This window comes from Nycticebus coucang, chromosome 4 (genome assembly GCF_027406575.1).
Source record: "Nycticebus coucang isolate mNycCou1 chromosome 4, mNycCou1.pri, whole genome shotgun sequence".
In the NCBI taxonomy this organism is placed as follows: Eukaryota; Metazoa; Chordata; class Mammalia; order Primates; family Lorisidae; genus Nycticebus; species Nycticebus coucang.
In genome coordinates this window covers 30,959,261-30,986,005 of record NC_069783.1, presented here as the reverse complement: position 1 = coordinate 30,986,005, position 26,745 = coordinate 30,959,261, and the positions used below count along the sequence as shown (strand labels likewise).

Here is a 26,745-nt window from a genome sequence, read left to right as displayed (position 1 = left end):
GTGAGTCCATCTCCTACTGGGGGAGAAGGGCCTACAACTAGCCATTTCTTACATACTGTACCCCACGTGAGTCCATCTCTCACTGGGGGAGAAGGGCCTACAACTAGTCATTTCTTACATACTGTACCCCACGTGAGTCCATCTCTTACTGGGGGAGAAGGGCCTATACTAGCCATTTCTTACATACTGTATCCCACGTGAGTCCATCTCTCACTGGGGGAGAAGGGCCTACAACTAGCCATTTCTTACATACTGTACCCTACGTGAGTCCATCTCTCACTGGGGGAGAAGGGCCTACAACTAGCCATTTCTTACATACTGTACCCCACGTGAGTCCATCTCTCACTGGGGGAGAAGGGCCTACAACTAGTCATTTCTTACATACTGTACCCCACGTGAGTCCATCTCTCACTGGGGGAGAAGGGCCTACAACTAGCCATTTCTTACATACTGTACCCCACGTGAGTCCATCTCTCACTGGGGGAGAAGGGCCTACAACTAGCCATTTCTTACATACTGTACCCCACGTGAGTCCATCTCTTACTGGGGGAGAAGGGTCTACACTAGCCATTTCTTACATACTGTACCCCAAGTAAGTCCATCTCTTACCGGGGGAGAAGGGTCTACACTAGCCATTTCTTACATACTGTACCCTACGTGAGTCCATCTCTTACTGGGGGAGAAGTGCCTACAACTAGCCATTTAGATCCCTTTTATTGTCGCTCCTATTGTTGCCAAGCATGGAAGGATGATCAGGATTTTCTCAGGATCCCAAAGCCGACCTAGGGAGGCAACTGTTACTAATCCTTAGAAGATATGAAAGATTACTGTGGGTTAAAGTATAGATTTAGAAGGGAAATCCCACTCACATCAGAAAGAAAGGCAGATCATCCAGAAATTGGGGCACATGACAGACTAATGAGATCAGGCTGACCAAGGTAGCCAATTCTAAGACAGTTAAGGAAGAGATGACACAGCCAAGAGGTCAGCAGCAATACCAGGACACGAAAGCAGGGTGAGAGCGTGGGGTCTCCCTGCCTAGCTTCTTAGGAAGAAGGGGAGCTGCTGCTACTTTCTGACTTGGTATATAACCTTTTCAGTCTAGCCCTAGAGGACTAGGGCTCATTCTGAAGAAGTGTCAGATTCTAAAGAATGGTAATAATGTCTAAATGAGAAGTGGTAGATTTGAATATTTCATGTACTTTTTAAAATGCGAAATAAAACAATACAATTTATTTCAAGTATAAGATGCGATATATCGCCAATGCAGCTTATTCGTATTCTGCCTGAGATTATAGGAACAAGTGTCAGAACTTCCCAAGTAAACGAAGAGATCTTCTTAAAAATCACAGTGGTTGGCTGTGATTTTTATCACACTGAGATGTGTTCAGAGTCTCATCAGTCTCCTTTGCCAAGGGCTAAGTCCAGATGAGAAAAAAGTCTCAGTGGAGAACTTCAGTTGTGTCAACAGGACGAGCACTGTTCTGCCAGCAGACAGTGCAAATAGATTTTTTATATATATATATATATATATTTATTGTTAAATCATAGCTGTGTACATTAGTGCAATCAAGGGGTACAATGTGCTGGTTTCATATACAATCTGAAATATCCTCATCAAACTGTTCAACATAGCCTTCACGGCATTTTCTTAGTTATTGTATGTAGACATTTGTATTCTGCCTTAAATTTTGCCTGTACCCATTCTAAGATGCATCGTGGGTATGGCCCCACCCATTACCCTCCCTCCACCCCTACCTCCCCCCTCCCTTCCCCTTCCTTGGCAATAGTGCAAATAGATTTTATAAAGCCCCTATGCTCTCTAGGAAGCCGCCATTCAAGTTTTACGTGATCTTTACATTGTAAAATCCAAGTCCCGTCTTTCTCTAATGAACGTTCAATGTACAATATTTCAAAGGGACAAGAAAAGAAAGAAGGAAAGGAAGAAGAGGAGAGGGAGAGGAGAGGAGAGAACGAAAGTGAAAAGTAATTGAGGGATCAATATATAACCTGAAGCCAAGATCTTTTGAGGGCCCAGAACCTGAACCTTAAGATAACTAGGCAAGTGACATGGTTGTGCTTGCAAGACCATGTATACATGTTGAGAGCTGGGGCTGTAAGACAGGGCCCAGATAAGCTAAACAACTGGGCTGAGGTATTATTACATATTCAATATGATTTCTGGTTTTGCACGATTTCAAATTTATCAATTTAAATGGCATATGTTGATCATCACAAATAAAGTCAAATTTTCTAGCCTACTGACTTTACAATTCATAACCCCTGCATACCCTTTTGTACACTGTCTTCAACCACAATTTAACTCAAACATCTTGCTTATTTAACCCTTCAAATGACACACACAGTGGCTTCAAATCTCTCATATTTTCGGAAAGGATACCTTCATTTATCCAAAAAGAGGACCATCTCATTAAACACTGCAAAGAAAATGTCAGCCATCATTTCTATATTTTTATATCATCTGCAAGTATGCAGTTAATGCTTGTTAAATGAATGAACAAATTAGGGTGGCGTTTACTCCAGCTATTACAAATCACAGAATACACTGAGGTACCCAAAGTCATAAGGAATACAAATGGCATTCTACTTAGTTTCTGTAAGCTGTCTGTATGTGTATAAACCACACTGCAGATTTTCATAATTGAGTCACAGTAACATTTGGCTTATGACTGCACAAACATATTTGACATTGAAATGCGAAAATTCTGACACTAAAAATACTACGTTTGACTGGAGAAAAAAAATCTTTTCATATATTAATATTTACATTTAAGGAAACAATTTATACCATACAATTAAGGATTAATATCAAATGCAAACCGAAATAACAAAATAGAATATCCTACCTGAACATCTTTATATTTGTCTCGTAGATCCAAGAGCCTGTGATAAGCTTTAATGGCTTCTGAAAATTCCCCAACATCAGTGCTGGTAAGGATGTAGTTTTCCCAAATCTGCCAATGTTCGTAGTTACACTTGAGAGCTTCTTGCAAAGTGCTAAAAGCTTTCACTCTATTGAAGGTTAAATTTTAAAGACAGCAATAGTGAAACCTTTTTATTAGGATAAACCACAGCTAAATGTATAAAATGCCAATATGGACTGTCAGTCCTTAATCATTTATATTAACAAACAGAATTCAAGACACAAACAGCCCCAAACCATCTCAAATATCCCTACAAAACTCAATGATACACCCTGTGGTATATACAGCATACACACAGACATATTCCTTCCCCAAGCTATTTACTTGATAACAAGTACATTATTTTATAGCTGGTTATCAACCCCAGTGTCACCCCAGGAGAAGGCTCACTCAAGTGCAGACTTGAAGTCAGAGTGGCCCAACCAGTGCCACTGGAACCCTGCAAGGCAAAAGTAGTAAGCACAGCAGGAGTGATGGGACCAGAGGTGAGGAGGTCAAGACAAAACAAAACAAAACACTCTTCACACTTTAAATGATTGTATGAACCAAAATTCCACAAACTGTGAAAAAAAAAATCTACCCTAGGAAAGAATGTCAAGGGAATTAACCAACAGGACATGAATTTACTAAAAATAAAATTAATTTCGAGCGGCTCCTGTGGCTCAGTCAGTAAGGCGCCGGCCCCATATACCGAGGGTGGCGGGTTCAGACCCGGCCCCGGCCAAACTGCAACCAAAAAAATAGCCAGGCGTTGTGGCGGGCGCCTGTAGTCCCAGCTACTCGGGAGGCTGAGGCAGGAGAATTGCTTAAGTTGGAGGTTGCTGTGAGCTATGTGAGGCCACGGCACTCTACTGAGGGCCATAAAGTGAGACTCTGTCTCCACACACAAAAAAAATAATAATAAAATAAATAAAATAAAATTAATTTCAAGAAATGATCTATCAAGTATTTAAATAAATAAATTTGTTTAGAATACTGAAAGAGACAAAGAAATAATTTGCATCTAAAAGAAGCAGGACGTTATGAAACAAAACCAGGTAGAAATGTAGTAAGAACAAGGCAATGTGAATAAAAAACCAACTGGAAATTTTAGAATTGAAAGAGACATTTGAAACAACAAGAAAAACCTCAACAGGTAACAAAAACTAGTCTGCATATAATGAAAGAAAAATCGGCAAACCAGGAGATAATAGTGAGATGCTCACATAGAATTCTGATTAAAACATATAACAGCCATAAAGAGATAGAGGCTCAAACATGCATCTGACAGACATTTCAGAGTAAACAAAGGGAGAACATGGCAGAATGTTATATACTGAAAAGATATTTTCTAGAATTGAACAAAGCTATAAATTCTATAATCAAAAGTATATTTGACCTACTGAGCATTATAAAAAACAATAAATCAACACCTAGACATACTGTGTAAAATTCAGAAAAGATATTCCTAAAACCTACAAAGGAATGACAATTAGAAAACAGCAGGTATTTCATGAGCAACAAGATGATAGAAGATAATGTCACTCTGCACTTACTTAAGGGACTGAGTGATAATAATTGTCAGTCTAAAATTTTATAGCCAGCTAAACTTAACCACTCAAGAGTAAATGCAAAACAAAACATGGACAAACGCTACAAGTTTACCACCTACTGACATTAACTAAAAGAACTAACTAGAGGATTCTTTCTTGCAAAAATAAAGTGGAATTCAAAAAGAAAGAAAGGAAACATGTTTTTAAAATAAGTCACAAAACTATAAGATTTTTTTCTCTTTTCCTTTCTTTACCCACCCTGCCACTACCTCCCATGTAATTCATAGTGACTGCCGTCAACAGTGGTCGACTAGTGTCCCCAGCTCTCCCACCCACACGAGGCTGGAGAGGAAGCTGTCCTACTGGAGAAGAGCATGCCACGCCCCAATCCACACCCAGAGAATGATCCTTTCTCCCATGTGCCCTCCCATTGTCTGATCACAACTTCCTGGCCTCGAAATTGTTCAATGAATTCTTTTTTCCTTTTTTTTGTACATAAACCTTCTTTATAAGGTACTTCATTTCAGGATTCACTTATCAAACCCACCATGGCAGAGATATGGCACTATGAATGTCAGGCCTGAAGACAGGAAATGTTCCCAAGGGACAGGATATCTAGGAAACTAGATCCAACAGTGAAGAGAACAGTGGTCACTTGAGTGACAACCTTGTGATGACAACAGGATAACTGAATAGTTTAATGGGCCACTTTAAAACATGAACAGGACGCCTTTGAGAGGAGCATTAACGATTTACCTCTGAAGTAACAATCTCCTTAGTCTTATCTGGAGCAGAAGCAAAGAATGGAAAGAGTAAAAAGGCAAGAATGAAGGAATCATTTACCTCTGAGCTTGCAACTGCTTTTACACAAAACCTACTCACTGAACTGCAAGAAAGCTCAAGAAAGTGAAGGCAAGAAACTCTCAAAAGAAGCTTAAGAAACAACATGCAAGAACCCCTAAGACAGAAAGCAGAATTCCTAACAATACTGGGCCAGAAGACACGGTGGAGTATCAAAAGTCTCACTGCATCCAAACTTATCTGGGTTACCAGAAAAACCCACTGAGATCATCCTAGAACTATGACAGGGATTTCCCCAGCCTGTTGCTTTAAACCAGAAAGGTCTCTAGTGAGTTTAAACACAATCAGTTGTAATCAAGAACATAATATTATCTTCTAAGGAGCATGGTAGAACAAACAGTGCTTTATTTATGTAGTCTGTTGTCCAAGAGCAGAGGAAGCGTCTCATGATCTCAATGTAATATGGGTGTAATGACATCTTCAAAAATATCTTGTGATTTCACAAAGAAAAATTAAATTAAGTTTCAAAATAAGGCCAAATAAAAATGGAAACATTCATCCTTTAATTAATTAATTTATTAAAATGCTGGTAACACCCATCCTCGCCTCTTCCCTTTACTTAGCTTTTCGTAGCCAGTCAGTAAGCCCAGATGGTTGTCCCCTTTATAAATGGTTTGGCACCTGCCCCTTCTTTTTACACTCTGGTTATCTCATGCCTGGATTGTTACAACAGCTGTCTCCTAACTCATTTCCCAGCCTCTGGTTTCCTCTTTAGTCTGTCTCACATACTGCCACCAGATAAATCTTCCTAAAAAGCTTCTTTCTCATGAAACTACCCCCCTACCTCCGGAAAATCTCTGGCTTCCTATTATGAAAATGACATCTCAACCTGTTAGCTGGATAGTCAGAAGACACTGTAATTTGATCCCAACCTATCTTCCCAACCTTATCTTTCACTGTAGCTCTTGTATTACTCTGTAGCTGGACAATTTTGTCTCCTATTTCCGAAAATATTGCAATCATTCCTTTTATTCTGCAATTAGTCATATTATTTCCCTTACCTAAAGGTTTTATTCTGTCCCTTTCTACCCATCCTTCAAATTTTCATTTGAGTCCAACATTCTCTCAGAGGCATTTCTGAACCAGGATCACACACCTACTCTCTTCTGAGATCTTCACAGAACTAAATGAGTGTCTAGCACATAATGAGCGTTCTACAGTTATCACCCACTGTTACGATAGCCCTCGCCATATTCTCAGTTGACATTTACAACATACAGCTTATACCACTATTAAATTTGTTTATATGACATGGTATTTTATTTTTTAATTCATATTCCCTAAAGACACTTACAGTTCTCAATAATGTCTATACACAGCAATCAATCAATAAAAAAATCTGTCAATTGAGTTGACCAACTAAAAGCACATTTGCTTTTATCAAAAGTCCAGGAGTTCAAGACCAGCCTAAGCAACACAGTGATATCCCATCGCTATAAGAAAATTAAGAATTAGCTGGATGTGGTGGCACAGGCCTGTAGTCTCAGCTATTGTGGAGATTGAGCCAGAAAGACCACTTGAGGCCAGGAGTTCAGAGTAATAGTGAGCTATGATTGTGCCACTATCCTCCAGTGTGGGTGATAGCATGAGAGCCTAACTCAATAAACAAACAAACAAAGGGCCATATTAAGTCATTCCAGGCACACTGCTTCAATGTTCAATTGGAAATAATCTCATTCATTCATTTTGGAAGCAAAGATCTTCATATTTGTTGAATGTACTTACTTTTGTTTTAATCGGATATATGAAGTTGATAAATTGTTCCAAGCCTCGGCATTCTGAAATGACAGAGAATTCAGTTATAGACTATTATCATTTAGGTAAAGTAATTGCTGAAACCAAAAATGCAACGTATTTTCTTAGTTCAATATGTGCTCTTTAAAGATCACAATTTTCAACAAGGTATGTAGAGGCATATAACAAAATTAAACATTTTTCCAATTTGTAAAAAAGAAATACTCAACTGAATGTTGTAACTATTATTGTACCAATTTGGAATTGTTAAGATTCTATTTTCAAATTTAGATTTACAAAGTAGTTGGACAATTTACAACATAATCTATATATTATGTAGATTTATTACAAATCCAGGGCAATGCCGAATATTATTGTATCCATCTCAAAAGGCTCTGCTAACCTACCATCATCCTTCTTCACCAGATGAGAGAAAAAAGAGCAAGAAAGTGTTCCCCTCTCTATGATTCTAACAAGAATGACACAAATTATAATTGTTCCTTTCTTCTACTATTTGTAAAATATAGAGTATATAGTTCTCTAGCTCCATACATATGATTCAAAAATAAGTGACATTGGACCTCCATTTGCAGACATGGAGAAGTTAGTACCAGACTAGCCCTCTCACCATACAGAGCTACAAATTGGACAAAATATAGGAAACAGCTGTTTTTGAGAAGCTGGATAATAGGCAGCACAAGAGTATAATCCCTGAAAGAAGGAAAAAACAACTGAGGTGTCTCAACAATCAGCCTAGCCTTTTGTCTAGAGTACTTTCAAGCATGGGGAGGCAGAAACTAAACAAAGCACATCAAGTCTTACTGAGATAAGAAAAAAGAATTAGAGTTCGTGGCTGAAAAGGCAGCTGAAGTATGCAGGACAAAATGTCAATGAAGAGAGAGCTGTGCAGAAATTAAGCTCTAGTATCCCCGTAAGTCCTTGGCCGAATACTAATCTACATGTACGCAGAACAAAACTGACAAAGAACAACTACCAGAGAGCTGTGCGCTGAATGGAAATTTTGGAGGTCATGCACCACTAGGAGTTATTCAAGTTCTAATCAGCCAGAGTGCAGAGTTCCTATCCATCACCCACAGCATTAAATTCAATCCTAGAAAGGTTTTGCCTTTTAAAAAGGTTTATTACAACCTTAGAAAATAAGAACAATTCCAGCCTCAACCTAGCAAAGCCTAAAACCAAGCTGAACCACAATTAAGTTACTTCAATGCCAAAATAAAAGTCAATCCTCTTTAAGGGAAGACAACAAAATCTAGAAACTCAACAACATAGCATCCACCATGTGGAGGATACAAAAAAAGAAAAGGTAGACATACAACGAAGCAGAAAAATTTCATCTATAACCAAAGGAAAAAATCAAGAGTAAATACAGAGTAAAAGAAACATAATGAGAGGAAAAAATATATCCAAAGGATACAAAGTCAATATATAAAAATCAATTATATTTCTATATTCTACCAACAAACAATTAGAAAATAAAATTTAGTCCAGGTGCAATGGCTCATGCCTATTTATAATCCTTGCACTCTGGGAGGCTGAGGGAGGAGGATCCTTGAGTTCAGAAGTTTGAGACCAGCCCGAGAAAAATTAGCTAAGTGTTGTGGCAGGAGCCTATAGTACCAACTACTCAGGAGGCTGAGGCAGGAGTTTGAGGTTGTTTTGAACTAGGCTGACACCACAGCATGCTAGCCTGGTAAATAGAGCCACTCTTTAAAAAAAAAAAAAAAAGAAAGAAAGAAAAAAGAAAACAATATTTATAACATAAAAAGTATGATCAAGCTATTTCACTTTTAAGGTTTTTACCCAAGAGAAATAAAGACCTATGTTCACACAAATATTTGCCTTAAACGTTCATAGTAAATTTATTTGTAACAGCAAAAGAGTAGAAATAACCCAACTATTAATCAGATAAGAAATAACAAATTGTGTATATTCATGTAATGAAACACTATACGGCAATAAAAAGAAATGAATTGCTATTATAACTAACAACACTGATAAAAACCTGAAAAATAAGTCACACGAAAGAAGTGAAAAAAATAAGTTCGTAGTCTATGACTCTATTTATGAAGATATAATAAAGGCAAAGCTGGCTCGGTGCCCATAGCACAGTGGTTATGGCACCAGCCACATACACCAAGGGTGGTAGGTTCGAACACGAGCTGAGCCAGTTAAACAACTGCAACAAAAAAATTAGCTGGGCATTGTGGTAGGTGCCTGTAGTCCCAGCTACTTGGGAGACTGAGACAAGAGAATTGCTTAAGCCCAAGAGTTTGGGGTTGTTGTGAGCTGTGATGCCACAGGACTCTACTGAGGGTGACATAGTGAGACTCTGTCTTTGAAAAAAAAAAAAAGGCAAAGCTAATGAGAAAAAATTAAGAATAGTGCTGCTCAGGACACTGGGTAAAGGCATTTCATAGTTATTCACAGAGCATAGGGCAAGAGGGAGCTTTCTGATTGGACTATTCTACATCTTGAAAGGGGTATGAACTACACAGTAGGGCCTTCTTTATAGAAATTTACAAAGCTAAAATTCCACAGGAAATTTTGAGAAATCCGGAGTAGCCAAAACGATACTGAAAAGGAAGAACAAAGTTGGAGGAAACAAGCTTTGCAGTAAGTTTTGAAAACGATGTAAGTACAAGAGTGTGAGTACTACAGTTGGGAGGACAAGAATGGTACTGGCCCACATACCAATAAGTAGCTGATGGAATGTAATTCATGAAGCAAATTCTTACACGTACAGGCAACTAATTTTTGATCAGAGTGACAAGACCATTCAATGGGGCAAGACAAGTCTTTTCCAGTTTTGAGACCACTGGATATCCAAATTTAAAAGAATGAAGCTGTACCCTTTCCTTACACTATACACAGAAAAGTAACTTAAAATAGTCCCTGGACCTAAATGTAAGAGCTAAACTATGAAACTTTTAGGAAAAAAATTAGGGGTAAATATTTATGACACTGGATTGCACAATGGACTCTTCAATGTAATACCACAAATATGAGCAGAAAAAAAAAATTAGATAAATTTTGACCTCAGCAAAATTAAAAACTTTTTTGATTCACAATACATTATCAATAAAGTAAAAAAAAAAATACTTACAGAATGAGAGGAAATATTTGCAAATCATATATCTGATAAGGGACTTGTAGCTAAGATATACAAAAAAATTCTCATAATTCAATAATAAAAAGACAAATGACCTACTTTTTTAAAAGGGCAAGAGATGTGAATAGACATTTCCCCAAAGATGACATACAAATGGTCAAGAAGCAGGTAGAATGTGAATAGGGTGTGAGTAGACATTTCCCCACAGATGACACACAAATGGTCAAGAAGCAGGTAGAAAGAAGCTCCATACCATCACTGGTCAAGGAAATGCAAATGAAAACTGTAATGAGATATCCACTAAGATGACTATAATCGAAAAGACAGATAGTAAGTGTTATCCAGGATATTAAAAAATTAGAACTCTCTTACACTGCTGGTGGTTATATAAAATGGTACTTTGAAAAACAGTCTGGCATTTCCTCAAACTTTTGAACACAGAGTTACCACATGACCTAACAATTCTACTGGGTAACATATCGAAGAGAAATGAAAACATATGTCCATGAAGAACTTACAAATGAATGTTCATAATACATAGTATTCATAACAGCTCAAGCTGCTATTAAGGTAGACAATCCTAACGTCTACCAACTGATGAATGGCTACGTAACAAGTGATATATCCATACAATGGGGTGTTATTTGGCCATAGAAAGGAAGAAAGTACTAATATGTGCTACAACAGGAATAAATCTTAAAAACGTTAACCTAAGTGAAAGAAGTCTGTCACAAAAGCTCACATATTATATGAATCCATTTGTACGAAATGTTCAGCCCTGACAAATCTATAGAGACAGAATGTACGTTGGTGGTTGCCTATGTTTCCTATGGGAAACTGTTCGGGGGGGGGGGAATGTAGAGTGAGTACTAAAAGGTACAGGGATTTCTTTTTAGAGTAATAAAAATACTCTGAAATTGACTATAGTAATGTTCACACAGCTCTGAATACATAATTTAAATAGGTGAATTAATGGTATATGAATTATTACCTCAATAAAGCAATTAAAAAGTCTACCCACTAAAAGAAATTCCTAGTAATGCAATTAACATAGGCAGCACATGTCAGTGAATAACAAAATATGTGACACCACTATACATTTTAGCAAAGCACCTTTTTACCTAAAAAATTGTTTTATCAAAATGATTTCCTAAATGAAACCATAAATAATTTAGTTTTAACCATAATAGAATAATTAATTCTATTCTGAGAATAAACTTATTTGCAGATTTGCACCTTGAGGTGTGACTTTCCCTCAAACATACACTTTCCTCCAACTAAAAGGAACTGTGGATCTATACAGTACAATTCAGATGACGCAGAGAACACAGAGCTGAAATAAGGAAAGAAGACCAAACTTACATCGGGCTCCAGGGTCACACAACGCTGAAACGCCTTTGCTGAACCTTCATAGTCTTCCAGGGCCAAATAGGCACAGCCCAGAGAAAACCACACCCCCAGCTGCAAAGACCAAAGGTCAAAGTCATTTAATCATATAAATATATTTATAGGATATAATCTGAAAAATTATTTAAGATACTATCAACAAACACACTACCATAAAAAAAATTCAGAGCTAGATAATAAATACTTGCCTTACAGTTAGTCTGAATGTAGGAAATTTAGCAATGGAGATTCATATTTTCCACATAATTTTCAAAGCTAGCGCTGAAAGCATGTGCAGTGTCACTGCTTATCTTCTGCTGAGAAAGCCCATACTTTGTCTTAACCAAACTCCTTACATGCAAGGGACAACTCTGTATATAAACCTTTATACTCTACTCTGATATTATAAACCTGGGATTAATCAAACACTTATCAAATATCTACTGTGTATTATAAAAAATAGTTGGCCTTCCATATCTGTGGGTTCTGCAGACACAAATCACAATATTCATGATAAGAAAATGGATGGTTGCACCTCTACTGAACATGAACAATACAGTATAACACCTCACAGCATCTCCAAAGTTTTGGTGTCATAAGTGATCCAGAGATGATGGAAAGCACACAGAAGGATGGACATCAGCCATACGCAAATGCCCCACCATTTAATACGGGGGGTGTGAGCATCTGTAGATTTTGGTATCTGAGAGGGCTTCTGGAAGCAATCGCTCATGACTACTAAGGGATAACAGTATCCAAAGTATCAGCAGATTCACAACTGATGAACAAATTTCTGCTTTTATCTTCAAATTGGTCCACAAGTCCTCCTGCAGTTTAACCAAGAGCCAAACCAACTGAGCATGAACCTGCTTATGCATGCCTGAAAAAAGATTAGAGAAAGGAGGCTCAGATGCTGGATTACCAAACAGTCATTCAAAATGTAAAGCTTGACTTGAGTAGATAAGATCTGTAAACACTGAGATTTAGAAAACAGATAACATAGCAAGTATTCACATTGCAAACATATTCTCTATATCACAAGGCTTCCTTAAAATTTGATAGCCCCTGCCAAAAGAGAGATAAAAATGATAAAAATTTCAATGAAATTAGTCAGCAATGCAGCTATTATGAGTTATTTTCCTTCCAGACATTGTCAGTAAAGCCAACTGTACAAGTAGATTGAAGTCTACTTTCTACTGACTTCTAGTGCAAAGGCAGCAAGCCAGCTGATAAGATTTAGTTGAACACTTAAGGGTGGGAAAAAAATAAGGTGCTCTGTTATCTCTCCATAGCCTTCCACAGACAGAGGAGGAGGCTGCCTCCACACCCCTTCTCCCTCAGCCATTCCCACAAAACCTGTTCCATATGGCCAGCTGAGGCCTGAAAGTTCTTTAAGCAGATAAAGATTTTTAGCAATTATAGATAAGGCTTAGAAAGCAAACATCCTTGGGCGATTTAACACTTTGCCATGAATTCACAAGAGGCTATAAATAACTGCTATCAGGGTCCTTTATGGAGAACAGATTTTGTTAGAGGGATGGGTAATGCCTGAAGAGAGGGTGGCTGCCTGGTGGCTGGGGAGAGGGGGAGAGGCAGAGGTACCAGGTTGAAACTAAGTTAGAAGTTCACTTTTCTGAATCACAGGACTTTCAGCAACTTAAAAATGAGCTCACTACTTTGCTTTCATCTGGTTATTTATAGAATCAAATGAAAAGTGCTTCAATGCACCAAGCCACACTCACTCAACCTAACACATTCTGACAGGACTTAAAGTCTGATGCTAGCATATGAAACAACATATATATCTCAAGCAAGCTCTCTAACTTCCAACCAAGCAGAAAGTTCCAAACTCTGCATATCATATTTCATCAATTCTAAGCTACATTTTTTTCAACACTTAACATCTCTGAAATAGAAATGAGTCTTAAAATCCAATAGCTTGTCAGAGTTTCATTGTCAACATTTTTTTCCTAAATGCAGTGGGACTTTAAAGGTGCCTGTTACAATTGATGGGATCTTAGATACAATGAATTTAATATTAATAAGTTTTCTTCGAATGAGGAATAGCTGATTCTGAGACTAAATCAAGAACAGGGGCGGCACCTGTGGCTCAGGGAGTAGGGCACTGGTCCCATATACCAGGGGTGGTGGGTTCAAGCCCGGCCCCGGCCAAAACAGCAAAAAAAAAAAAAAAAAAAAAAAACAATGAGAATTGCCTTCAAGGTTCTCAAAATGCACGTGTCCTACTTGGCTTCTGCATCAGCAAAGAACAAGTACTGTTTCCTATATATGGTTATAAAAATGCTGAGTATCAATTCAAGATCTAAATAAAAAAATTCATTTTCCAATCCACTTCATTAGATTTACAAAGACTACGAATGTCCGAAATTAGCCATTACCTTATATCTCTAAAACAAGCTGGTAATGAGATTAGCATTTTTTTCAGTTTTGACAACCACTTAATGTTTTATAACCAATGTCTTAAAACCAAAATGAATTTAATGAAAATCAGATGACTTAAATTAATATAAAGTATAATAGTTCCTTTTACTTTTACTCTTGGTTATTTTTACAGTGTTTTAATAACTTGCATTTGAAGAAAAATCCTAAAAGCATTAACTGCTAGATTTTGTCTATTGATAACATAATTATAATGGGAGACAACCTTCCGCACACACCCTATCTTTGAATATGCAATGATTCTTAAAAAAAACCAAAACCAAAACAGAGAACCCTCCAGGATACTACTTGCTTGTGGCCGCCCCACTAAACTGCTCATATTCACTTCTCTACTGAGGTCCCCCAAACTTGGGAAACTGAAGAAAGCATTGGGAATCTCTCTTACTTTTTTCTTTTTTCATTTTACACTATTACTAATGATTGGCATGTTGGCTCAGATAGTCATACTTTTTAAAGAACAGACATTGTAAAAGAAAAACAAAATCAAAACAATCCCCCAAACCCTCACACACACTCATGATTCCTCAGAATAGTGACATATGTACATGCTTGAACATCAGCATCTCTATTTTTAAGTCTAGTGCTATCAGACAGAAGTATAATGCCAGTAGCCTCACTGTATTTTCTAGTAGCCACATTTTAAAAAGTAAAAAGAATGCCGGAGGTGGTGGGTTCAAACCCAGCCCCAGCTAAAAACCAAAAAAAAAGTAAGAAGAAACGAGTGAAATTTGAGATATTTTATATTCATTTTTTTCACACGAACTCCTTGAAATCTTATGTGAATTCAACACTCATGGCACATCTCAATTTTGACTAGCCATATTTCAAGTGTTAATTGCCATATGCAGCTAGTGGTTACTGCATTTGCACAATACTACATTATTGCTCTGGAACCCGGCCACAGATCCTGGAATACCCTGCATCCTCCACTTCTTCCTGCAGTAAAAATGAGCTCCTCTGGTTGAGACCCTCCCTTGAGCTTCTTTCATACTTACATACTGTAGTTACTTACTCCTGTTTCTCTCTTTATAACATCAGCCAAAATAATTACTTCTTAATGAGCATCTGCTATGTGTACCAAGCACCAATGCCATGAATTTTCCACACATTACCTCATGCATTCCTCACATCAACCTTGCAAGGTAATTAATATTACCCTCGTAAGAAAGGTGACAAGGGTCAGAGTCAGTCTGGAACAGAGAAGAGATTGGACCCAGTCACTGTGACTCCAAAGCCCACTCTGCCTTCACTTGGCTGCACTGCCTCTCACTACACCATCCTGCCTATACACACGCCATCCTTGCCACTGATAAAGAGAGAGAAAACAGGGTAGCTAATGTGTGCTGGGAAAATCCAGGAGACCAGTTTCTTTTAAGAGCCAGAAGTGTATCTCTTTCCCACCCCAACCCTGCCTAATGGCTAGCTTGATTGGGCTAGGGTGGACAGAGAGGCAGGCGAAAAACGGACAGTCACGTCTAGTTGGAGGAAGAGCTAAAAAGAAACTTCAAAGGTACTGGCCAAGGATGGAGCAAGATAATCCTCTGATAGACAGGCTCTGGTTAAGATTTCTGTAGAGGTTATTTTCTAGGCAAATAGTGAAGGCAAGCTGGCTATAGGTAGGTAATGACTTTGAGAAACTGATAGTCTAGCATTTATCTCTGGGAAGCCAATATAGAAACACAAAAGCAAGCCAACCACTTATTCTGAATGTAGAAACACCATCTCTGTGCTTAAAGGATGGTTTTAAATTACAGTAGAACATCCCTACATTGACCACCTCGTTAAGTTGATCCAATTTTCATAGACCAGCCATGCACCACATGTAGGTATCAGCACAGTAGGCCTAGTTCCTTATGTTGACCACCTCTGTACGCAAACCCTCACATGCATGATTCCTCAGAATAGTTATATGAGTATATATACATATATATAGACTCCTTAATGAGTATCTGGTATGCTCATTAAGTCTTTTGAGTGATCAACTTTCAGAGGTTCTACTATATTTTTTAAATAGTTAACACAGAACCGGAATGGCTCAGAGCATGGTCTCTCTGAATTTCCCTCGTAAAGCCCCCTAGGCTGTAACGGGGAAGAAGACAGGGGGGAAAGACAGACAATCCTCTGGGATTCAAGAGGTCCTGAGTAACTGTGTGTCCTTGGCCATGTCACTTAATCTCTGAGTCTCAATTCCTCAAGTGTTAAATGAGCAGGGATAAACTACGCCACTCCAGATTCTGAAAAACCAAAAGTGACAGGGTTCAAAGATGCACTAGTGACATCTAGTGGCAGGTAAGTACATTGACAATACAAATAGAATACAGATGTTTCTCTGCACAAATGCTCCTCAGACCTACATCCTAATAAATCCACTGTAAATTGAAAATATTTTAAGTTGAAAATGCAATGGATACGCCTAACCTAACTAACCACATAGTGTAGTCTAGCCTACTTTAACTGTGCTTAACACTTACATTAGCCTACAACTGGGCAAAATCATCTGACATAAAGCCAATTTTATAATAAAAGTTGAGTACTTCATATAATTTATCAAATACTATCCTGAAAGTGAATGATGGAATAGTTGTATAGACACTTGAAGTATGATTTCCTGAATGTGTATGGCTGTTGAATCACTGTAAAGTCAAAAAAATCCTTAAGTAGAACCATCACAAGTCTGTTATTTAGAATCAGCAGGTTTGAAGAACTAGAAGGGAATCAACTCAACTAGAGGTATTAGAAATCAACTGAAAAGAAGCCAGAAGAAAAATGTGGCCTATAGAAGAAATAATTTGGCTAAAGCCAGACAATGGTTACCAACTCCTAGTGTTGAAATATATCTGATGGAGACAGTGACTATAATATTTAACAATTAAAAGAGAAATTAAACAGTTCACAGGCTGGGTACAGTGGCTCGCCCCAGTAATCCTAGCACTTCAGGAGGCTGAGGCAGGAGGATTACTTGAGGTTAGGTGTTTCAGACTAGCTTATGAAACATAGTGAGAACCTGTCTGTAAAAAAAAAATAGAAAAATTAGCCAAGCAAGGTGATGGTGGTATGTGTCTGCAGCCCCAGCTACTTGGGAGGTTAAGGCAGAAGGATCCTTTCAGCCCAGGAGTTTGAGGCTGCTGTGAGCTGTGATGATGCCACAGCACTCTAACCAGGCCACAGAGGGCGGCCCTAACTTAAAAAAAAAGGAAACCCACAAAAGCAAAGCTACTGGAGACTAGCAAAGAATAAGCACCAAACAATAGGCAAAGACGACTTTTATTATTAAAAGGTCAATTTTTACAAGGGTATTTAAGGCACAAGTATTTAAACCACTTGCTTACATATCACAATTTTCTTCTTAAATTATGAGCCTACTACTCAAATTTCCTTCCTCCTTGAGGTCTGCGGAATGAATAATCAGTAGCTTCATACTGTCTGCTCATTTCCCTTATAGGGTCAGCTGTTCCTGGGTTAATAGAGTATCAGCCAACCCTAAAGCCACGCTGCTCTCTCCATTCTCTCCTTTCTGCATCCCTGCCTCATTCCCCGCCCCCCAAATGTAGATGAAGTGTTGAACACAGTTTCATTAAACTAGAAATGACCCAAGCCCAATCCAACAGTGATATCCATATTGTTTGGTAGTGGCTTCCCCCAAAATGATGCCTTATGCTCATATTTTTAAAAAACATGCAGCACCAACTCTTTGATAACCAAATTCTCATTCACCAAACTCTAAATCCTCCCAGCTAAGGAAACACTAAGGACAGTCTTAACCGGCTACCTTCTTTCTCTCTCTGAAGGAATAGTTTCCTCTAATTGAGTGTTTTCCTTTAAAGAATCAACTGAATTTCACATACACTTTTTCTATTAATTGTTTAATACTCTTCTTTTATTCTTGTCCTAGGTTGGGTTACCACTAAGAAGTAATTATATTGGCGTCTCTTTTCAGAGAATTAACAATGTGAACTAATACAGGTGTTTACATGTCACCTGAATGTGAGATTCTTCTGTTAAACATCTCCCTATTTTAAGGCTACAAACGATGGGGAAGAATGGACAGCCATGTCTAGCTGGAGGGAGAGCTAAAATAGTTTTCCACCACAATTACTACTGCAGTGCAAAAGTCAGGAAAGAAAAGTACCACATGTGACACCTTTTACTGGGAAATCACTGTGGGCAAGGAAATATGTTAGATACCCTACATACACTGGTTTAATTTTCCCAGCAAAAAAGAGAGATAGAGATTATAATCTCCATTTTACAAAAGCTCAGAAAGACAAAACAATCTGCCTGTTTTCTTCCCTAGAATTCATAATCAGGTCTATAGTAGCAAAGTTTCTGCCCTCCGCACTATCCCTCAGTCACAGTTATAGCCCACATGTCATCACAGAGCTCGTATTTCTTTGCAGTTATACAAGTTAGACCTTAAGAGTTTCATTTTTATTACTTACCAATATGAAAAAGAAAGAATAAAAGGGAAAGAATCCCTTTTTCTATACATATTCTTCGCACATGTTCTGCCTGTCCTCTATTGGAATGTAGGAGTCAACTTCCTCAAGTCTCCCCACCATAAATAAGTTCACAACAGAAACTTTATAATGCATTTTAAATCAAAGTATTTTCTCCTTTCGAAAATAAAAATGAAAGAGAAAGTTAACCCCTACAAACCAAGAAAGACCACAGTACGTGTACAAGCCCCTAGGATGATTAAAGCCACAGAGCACTCGTATGGTATCATAGAAATCTGGGTCTTATGCATAACCATGGAAAGGGGCGCCTGTGTTCCCTCTAAAATTCACTGGAGGCAAAGAAACTCACTCCCTATCATGTGCCAGAGGGGTCCCAAAATATCAGTCTTACAATTTCACTTTGTTTCTGATAAAGGCCCCAATGGTTCTTCATTAAAGGAAGAAAAAATTCAAAGTTGATAGCCTGTATTCAGGGCTTTCCAATAATTTGACCCCAATCAAATTTGTGATTACTCCCTAACAGAAGGTTGTTTCCATGAGAGGCAAAATTATGAAGAGGTTAAGAGTAAGGGCTCGAGAATCAGAAAGTCCAGGTTGAAATCCCAGCCCCACCCCTTATAAACTGTGGGATCTAACATGAATTACTTAACCCACTATTTCTTCATCTGTGAAATGAGGGGGAAAACAATAAGTACTTCAGTGATTGTGTAGAGAATTAAAAACGTATGCAAAATGCTTCTAGAATAGTACTTGGCACTGAGTAAATACTCAACATTAATGGCTGTTATTATCATAACTGAATAAAACATAGTCAAAACCTACAGTTACTAAGAAACTTCTCTCTAAATAGTATTTACATCTGTTAGACTCCTTTCCTGGCACGTTTGCCCAATCACCCCGCCCCAATCCCAAACATTCTTCCTAGCTCTCATCAGAGGGCACTTCTCCATCAGGCCTTTGCTGACCATTCATAAGGTTACGCGAAAGCATCTCTAGGCACCCAGAGAACACTGCCTGTTTACTCCACCCTTTAAGCCTCCTCTCTTCATCTAACGCCCAAACCACAACAGGACAAGGATCCATGTCTTAATACAATTTGCTTGTATTCCCCCCAATATTGCAAAAATGGTTTACAAAATGGCACTTGCATAAGGGCTCAGAATATACATGTGTAATACATACAAATGGCTGCTATAATATAAATGTTCTCATCTTCTTTCCAGAAGCATTTGAAGTATTATTTCCAGAGTTAATACCTTCATCTCTTCTCATTCCACTCTCTTCCTGGAGTGATATTCCCTCTCCCTTCCTAACACTCAGCTTCTCCACTGGATTCATTCCCTCCTTTATCCACTGGAGTCTTTTTTTTTTTTTTTTTGTAGAGACAGTCTCACTTTATGGCCCTCGGTAGAGTGCCATGGCCACATACAGCTCACAGCAACCTCCAACTCCCGGGCTTAAGCGATTCTCTTGCCTCAGCCTCCCGAGTAGCTGGGACCACAGGCCCCCGCCACAACGCCCGGCTATTTTTTGGTTGTAGTTTGGCCGGGGCCGGGTTTGAACCCATCACCCTCGGTATATGGGGCCGGCGCCTTACCGACTGAGCCACAGGCGCCGCCCCATCCACTGGAGTCTTTCATTTCTGCCACATCAGGGTCTCCAGAATCTTGAAAAGTTTAACCCGGCCCCTTTGCTCCCTGAATCCAATACTCCATGGTAGACTCTCGTTTCTCTGATGTGCTCCTAAAATGAACAGTCTGCAGATGCTATTTCTGTTTTCTCATCTACGACTCTCTCTTTAATATCCTTCATCTGTTTCTCAACACCACTGGTAAGCTCAAGTCCAAGGAGCAACTCCTCTTAGCCCTTTTTGGAATCTATCACTACATGTGACATTACACACTGACATTTTTCTTCCCTTAGTTTCCATGCACCTCTTGCTTAGTTTCCTCCTATCCCTCTGACCAAGACACTGATGTATTTTGTCTGATTCCTATTTCACTGGTGCCATTCCTTCTATCTTCCGCCAGTTGCTAGAGATGTCTGAGGTTCAGGACACTGCCTGGTGATCTAACACAGTTTCCTGTGAAGAACTGACTTGCTCTCACACCTTCAACTCACTCTACAGAAAAGCCTATCTGAGCCCTCAGTTCTAACCTCACTACTGGGCTTCATTCAGGTTTTATCTCCAATAGACTAGCAGCCATCTCTGCTTAAATAAACACCATCTCCTCATATTTAACATCCAAAGTCACATCACCTTGCCTGCAAAAGACGCTTTCCCTCCTCCTAAATTTCCTATGGCTATTAAGAGCCATTTTCCTTTTTAATCAATTGAGAAAATTGGCATTCTCTCTGATTCCAAGGTCTCCCCCAGTACTGCCAGCCCACTAAGTCCCAGAAAATTTCTTTTGTAATGAAGTTTCAATCTGTTCTATCTTTTCCACACTTACCACAAAAGCCACTGATCACTCACCCATGACATTCATTCCTTATTTAAACTTCCTATTTTCAACTTCCACTTTTGTCATATCATTCTCTTATTCAAAACCACAACAGACTCCCATATTCACAGGCTTAGATAACCCTGAAAAAGGTCATTTAAAGCCCTTTGAAAATTAGTTCTATCCGTTACCACTTCCCAGCGGAAACACTGCTCTCTGCTGATAGGCTGACATGGCCTAATTCATTCCTACATCCATGTGTGGTACACAAGTAGTTGGGAATGCTCAGTCAGGCAACCAGATACATACTCTTCAAACTGCAGGACTCTTGAGAGTAAACCGGAGCACTGAAAAAAATTATATGCTTTTTAAAAATGTATTTATTGACCATCAAATTGCTGAAAAACAAATTAGTTTTACTGTATCAGATAACTTATAAGACCTGTTCAAAATTGTTTTTTAAAAAAATTGTTTTCAAAAATAATCAAAAACTAAAAATAAAATACAAAAATTTTAATGCTGATTAACTGAACATTTGAAAGTAAAAAAGGAATATCAATGAAGCTGCACTCTCATAACATTTGTACATTTCAGTAATTTATTACAGAATTAAAATTACTTAATTTTTCTTGATAGATATTTTTATACTTTAATCAGTTTCCTACTCACATTTGGTTCTGGACAAATATGAAGAAACTTTAATCAGTTTCTTACTCATATTTGGTTCTAAACTTTGTTATGAATATTTTTCTAATAGATATATTTTTTCAATATGCTTTTATAGCATTTTCAATTTTTTCACAAGATTGCCTGTTATCTACTTTAAAGTTATCTTCATTGTTCCTTATCAAATTCATTGTTTATGCATTTAAAATTATTGAAATCTTTTATTGACTCTTTTCTGTAGGCAATAATAATTTTAATTGAGAAAATATTCTTTCTAAATGTGCTGCAGTACCTGGTAAGCTCAAAGCAACTTTTGCAAAATGGAATTAATTCTTAAATTAAACATTCTTTTTTTTTTTTTTTTTTTTTTTTTTGCAGAGACAGAGTCTCACCTTACCGCCTTCAGTAGAGTGCCATGATGTACACAGGACTCACAGCAACCTCTAGCTCTTGGGCTTCCGCGATTCTCCTGCCTCAGCCTCCCAAGCAGCTGGGATTACAGGCGCCTGCCACAACGCCCAGCTATTTTTTTTTTTTTTTTTGGTTGCAGTTCAGCCAGGGCTGGGTTTGAACCCACCACCCTCGGTATATGGGGCTGGCGCCTCACTCACTGAGCCACAGGCACCACCCAAATTAAACATTCTTAATTCTAGTTTTGTTAATAATTTAAATTTTATTTTCTTAAGTATCCTTTGGCTTCCATTTAGACTATATTTCTTCAATAAATATTTTTAAAAGACAAAAGTCATCAAATAAGTTGTCTATTTATGATTCTTTATCATGTTTCAACAGATTTAGATGCTGCTAAGTTATAGACCTTCTCAATTACATTCTGTTTTAATAATTTCCACTAGCAAATAGATTACAACTAGCTGAAGGCTCAGATGATCATTGGCATTTTTTAGGAATAAAGTATTTCTTAATTAAGGTAAGTGTACTGCTTTTTAGATATAATGCTATCACACACTTAATGGACTACAATATAAAACATAACTTTTATATGCACCAGGAAACCAAAAAGTTTGTATGACTTGAAGCACTTTATTATGATATCACTTATTATTGTGGTCTGGCCTGAACTTGCAATATCTCTGCCTATATATTGCCTTCATGAGGCTGTATGCAATACTGCCAATAATTTCATACAGCCTCATGCAGGTGAGTGACCAGTTGATTAAGGAGGAGGGTCAAGGAAAATAATTTTTTTTTTTGTGTGTGTGTGTGTGTAGAGACAGAGTCTCACTCTATGGCCCTCGGTAGAGTGCCGTGGCCTCACACAGCTCACAGCAACCTTCAACTCCTGGGCTTAAGCGATTCTCTTGCCTCAGCCTCCCGAGTAGCCGGGACCACAGGCGCTCGCCACAACGCCGGCTATTTTTTGGTTGCAGTTTGGCCGGGGCTAGGTTTGAACCCGCCACCCTCGGTATATGGGGCTGGCACCTTACCGACTGAGCCACAGATGCCGCCCAGGAAAATAATTTTTTATAAGGCAGAGGGGACTGACTATAGTAAAGGAAATATGCATGGATGTAGAAAAGGAGATAGAAAAATTGATAAGTAACATTTTCCTTTCTCAGCAGTACACATGCTAGTTTGACAGCCAAGCAATTTCTTTGTTTTTACTTTTTTGCATACAACTAGCAGGCAGTGGGAATAACAACTATCTAAGAATAGGAATAAGAATGTATATTTTAATTCTGAGCCTTTGTCTACAAAATCCTGCCTAGGAGGTTTGGTTAGGTTTTCTTCCCACTTCCTTCAGCTTCTAACAACCCCAAAACCCCAGAAGCCTAAGGCTGAAATTTAGTAGTTTCAGAAGCCACTTGGGAAAATGAAACAATTAAGTATAAGTGAATGATAGCTAGCAATCTCAAAAGCACAATGTAAATGGTACATGTCTTCTGGTTCTCTAACAAATGTACTATAGACAACATCCTGAGTTTTGCAGCCCACCCCTGACATAAGACCAAACACTCGTAGTTTTAATAGTTCTCACTTTTTAAATTTGAGCTCTCACCTTACAAGAGCTCTTTGTTTTTTATTTGAGCACCTTACAATGTGCTTAAATCTAAAAGATGACAAAAAATGGTCCATCTCTTTTTTTCCCCAACCCTTTTCAGATACAACTATTCTTATACCAATTTAACTTTAGAAAATCATTAAGATATACAAAAGCCGTTCAAATATCACTTACAGTTTGTCTACATTCTGATATTGAACCTACTAATTCTTTGGATATCTCCAAGTAATTAAGAGATAATCTCCAAATAATTTGGATCATCTCTGAAAAAATAAAGAATTTTTTAAATTCCGTGTTTCTTTCCTGCCTTTATTGTGGGATTTAAGGAGACAACACAGCCCATAGGAAATCTCCTTCCTCAGAGGCAGCTCCAACTGCATTCCCAGGTTAAAATAAGTCTGTGGGGTTCAAGTTTGCATCTTGTAGTAGTTCTATACAACTGCAGCATCAAATGCCTGCATATTTTGGCGTGTCTCGCAGCCTGCCTGAATTGGATCCATATGACAAGCCGCAAAATATCCTCACATAACATCTGTTTATTCTGTGACTCTGCTGTAAGCAATTGCCATTTCTTTGTCTATAGAAGTAATTAATTCTAAATTATATGATGAGACCATCAAGCCTTGTCAAGTCTTCCCTCACGACTTCCTTCACTTCATTCCTTCCTTCCTCTCGCCCCTTCCACACTGATGACTGGCATAGCTAACACCAGACTAGCAGTACCGTCTCCTAACTCTGTCTGCGTCTACATCCCTACAGCCAGCGTTGCCAAAACCATATTCCTAAATTACCTCCTAATGCACATTCCTGAATTTAAAACAAAGCCCCAAACAAATCAGCCCCTTCAATGGCTCCCTATCTGCCAAATAAAAAGCCAAACAGTTTAGCCTCATATTTAAGACTTCACAACCTGGCCCTGGTCCTAGAGTTACCCCTGTAACTGCCCTACTTCTTTTCACTCTAAAAAAAAGAGTCTCTTTAGCAGCCCCTATCATCCCCCAACACACACACAGCCCTTTTTGCTGTTTCCAAGGCTTTCTTTGCCCACACTGTTCACCTGCTTCAAACGCCCTCAACACTGCCCTTCCTTTGCCCAGTCAAGTACTACTTGTTTTCAAAGCCACATCTTCTCTTTGTTATCTACCGAAGGTGGAAATGTTTTCTTTGGCCTCTTTATTACTAGCGCTTTACAAATAGCGCGCTTAGTTTTTCCTTGACACGTCATCCTGTTAGCTAGTTTTGTCTGCATTGCTTTCACCGGGTTGCACCCAAGGGTAATAACCGAAATTCGGGTGACCTGCTGCTACTTCTCCATTCTTCGGCTCAGGGCTATGTCCACAACAATTAGTTTATATTTGACTGAATAAATGGTTAAAAATATTATTTACTTACCCATTCATCAAATATTTGTGAAATACCTAGTATGTGTGGCACTATTACAGGCACTAGGAAAATATAAATGAAAATTCGTGGGACTTATTACAGTCCAGGGGAAGATAGACTGAATTTCTAAAAGTAAGCTATACATAATTATTATAAGGTAAAAGGAGGAAAATAGAACAGAGAAGGAAAATTAGAGGTATCATTTTAAACAGAATGATCATGAAAGGCCTCTCTGAGAAAGTGACATTTGAGCAAAGATGAGGTGAGATGAGGGAACAAGGTATGAGGATACCTAGAAAAAAACATTCTAGGCAGAGGAAGAGGAAGACTCCAAAGCAAGAAAGTGTCTGTTTTATTCAGAGAAGAACAAAGAGACGATGTGGGGGAGGAAGGAGGAAAGCTGAGGGGACAGGGAGAAGCAGCAACAGGAGCTGGGCTGGAGATGGCCTTGAGAGCCATGATGGGGAGCAGAGGAGTGACATGTCTGATCTGAGTTTGAAAAGATTAATCTGGGTGATCGTTGACAACAGACGATGGGGACAAGGAGAGAGGCAGGAAGATCGGCACGCAGCTAACATAATTAGCTAGGTGGGAGGCAATGGGGATCAAGACCAGGAGGGTGGCAGGTGGCAGAAGTAGTGTGACTCTGGATACATGATGAAGGTAGATCCTTCTGCTAGGATTTGCTGGTGGGTTGAATGGGGTATAAGGGAAAGATGAATCAAGGATGACTCCAAAGTTGGATGTGGCTGCCACTTATAAAGGTGGGGATAAGCTTGGGGAGAACATGTTTTAGAGAGAGAACATTTCAGACATGGGAAATGGTGTTAGAGTAAGGAAAGGGGAGACTGAGTAAGCAGAATCTAGAGTTCAGAGGAGAAGACAGGACTGAAAATAAAAATTGGGGCGCTGTCAGTGTACAAAGCTATGGGACCAGATGAGGAAGGAAGTGTCCACAAAGACAGGGTCCCATGGACTGAATCCTTCAGGCACCTCTAGGAACCAGCAAGGGAGACTAAGAAGTGCCCCAGAAGGAAAATGATACGTTGAGAACAGACTGTGCACCTGAGAGAACAGTCATGTCTGTGAGATCCGGCACTGATTTCACTGAGACTGAGGCAGGCTAAGAAAGAAAATTCATTTCCCCCACTCTCGCTGTGGCTGTGGTTAGATAAACTTCAGCCTACTAAGATAACCAAGGATGTAACACAGCTTTCTGTAAAAGCAAAATTTGAATAATGTGATATTGAGTTCTATTCTTTACCCCTCAAAACTATAGCGATAACCAAGTTATAGCGGGGTTCCTTAATTATGGCACTATTGACAGATAATTCTTTTGTTTGTTTGTTTATTTTTTAAGACAGAATCTCACTCTGTCATCCTGGGTAGAGTGCCGTGGCATCCTAGTTCATAGCAACCTCAAACTCTTAGGCTCACGTGATCCTCTTGCCTCAGTCTCCAGAGCAGCTAGAACTAAAGCTGTTCACCACACCTGACTAGTTTTTCTATTTTTAGTAGAGACAGGGTCTCGCTCTTGCTCAGGCTGATCTCGAACTCCTGATCTCAAGCAATCCTCGTACCTTGATCTTCCAGAGTAAATCCATTACAAGTGTGAGCCACCGTGTCCAGCCAGCACCTACTTTTAATAGCCTTATCTGAGTTCAGGACAGAGAAGAGAAAGAAATAACAAAATGAGACAGAAAATTTAAAGCAACAGAAAAGCGAGT

General features: G+C 38.6%; 1 protein-coding gene across 2 annotated transcripts in view; it reads right to left on the bottom strand.

The window, feature by feature from the left end:
- TTC27 (tetratricopeptide repeat domain 27) overlaps positions 1 to 26,745 on the bottom strand; it is a 191,176-nt gene that overhangs the window by 36,232 nt on the left and 128,199 nt on the right. For both annotated transcript variants that reach the window (XM_053588033.1, XM_053588034.1), the window contains 3 exons: positions 11,565 to 11,663; positions 7,064 to 7,116; positions 2,868 to 3,033 (listed from right to left, as the gene is read on the bottom strand). In XM_053588033.1, coding sequence (XP_053444008.1) covers positions 2,868 to 3,033; positions 7,064 to 7,116; positions 11,565 to 11,663 — 318 coding nt within the window. The remainder of the gene's footprint in view (positions 1 to 2,867; positions 3,034 to 7,063; positions 7,117 to 11,564; positions 11,664 to 26,745) is intronic.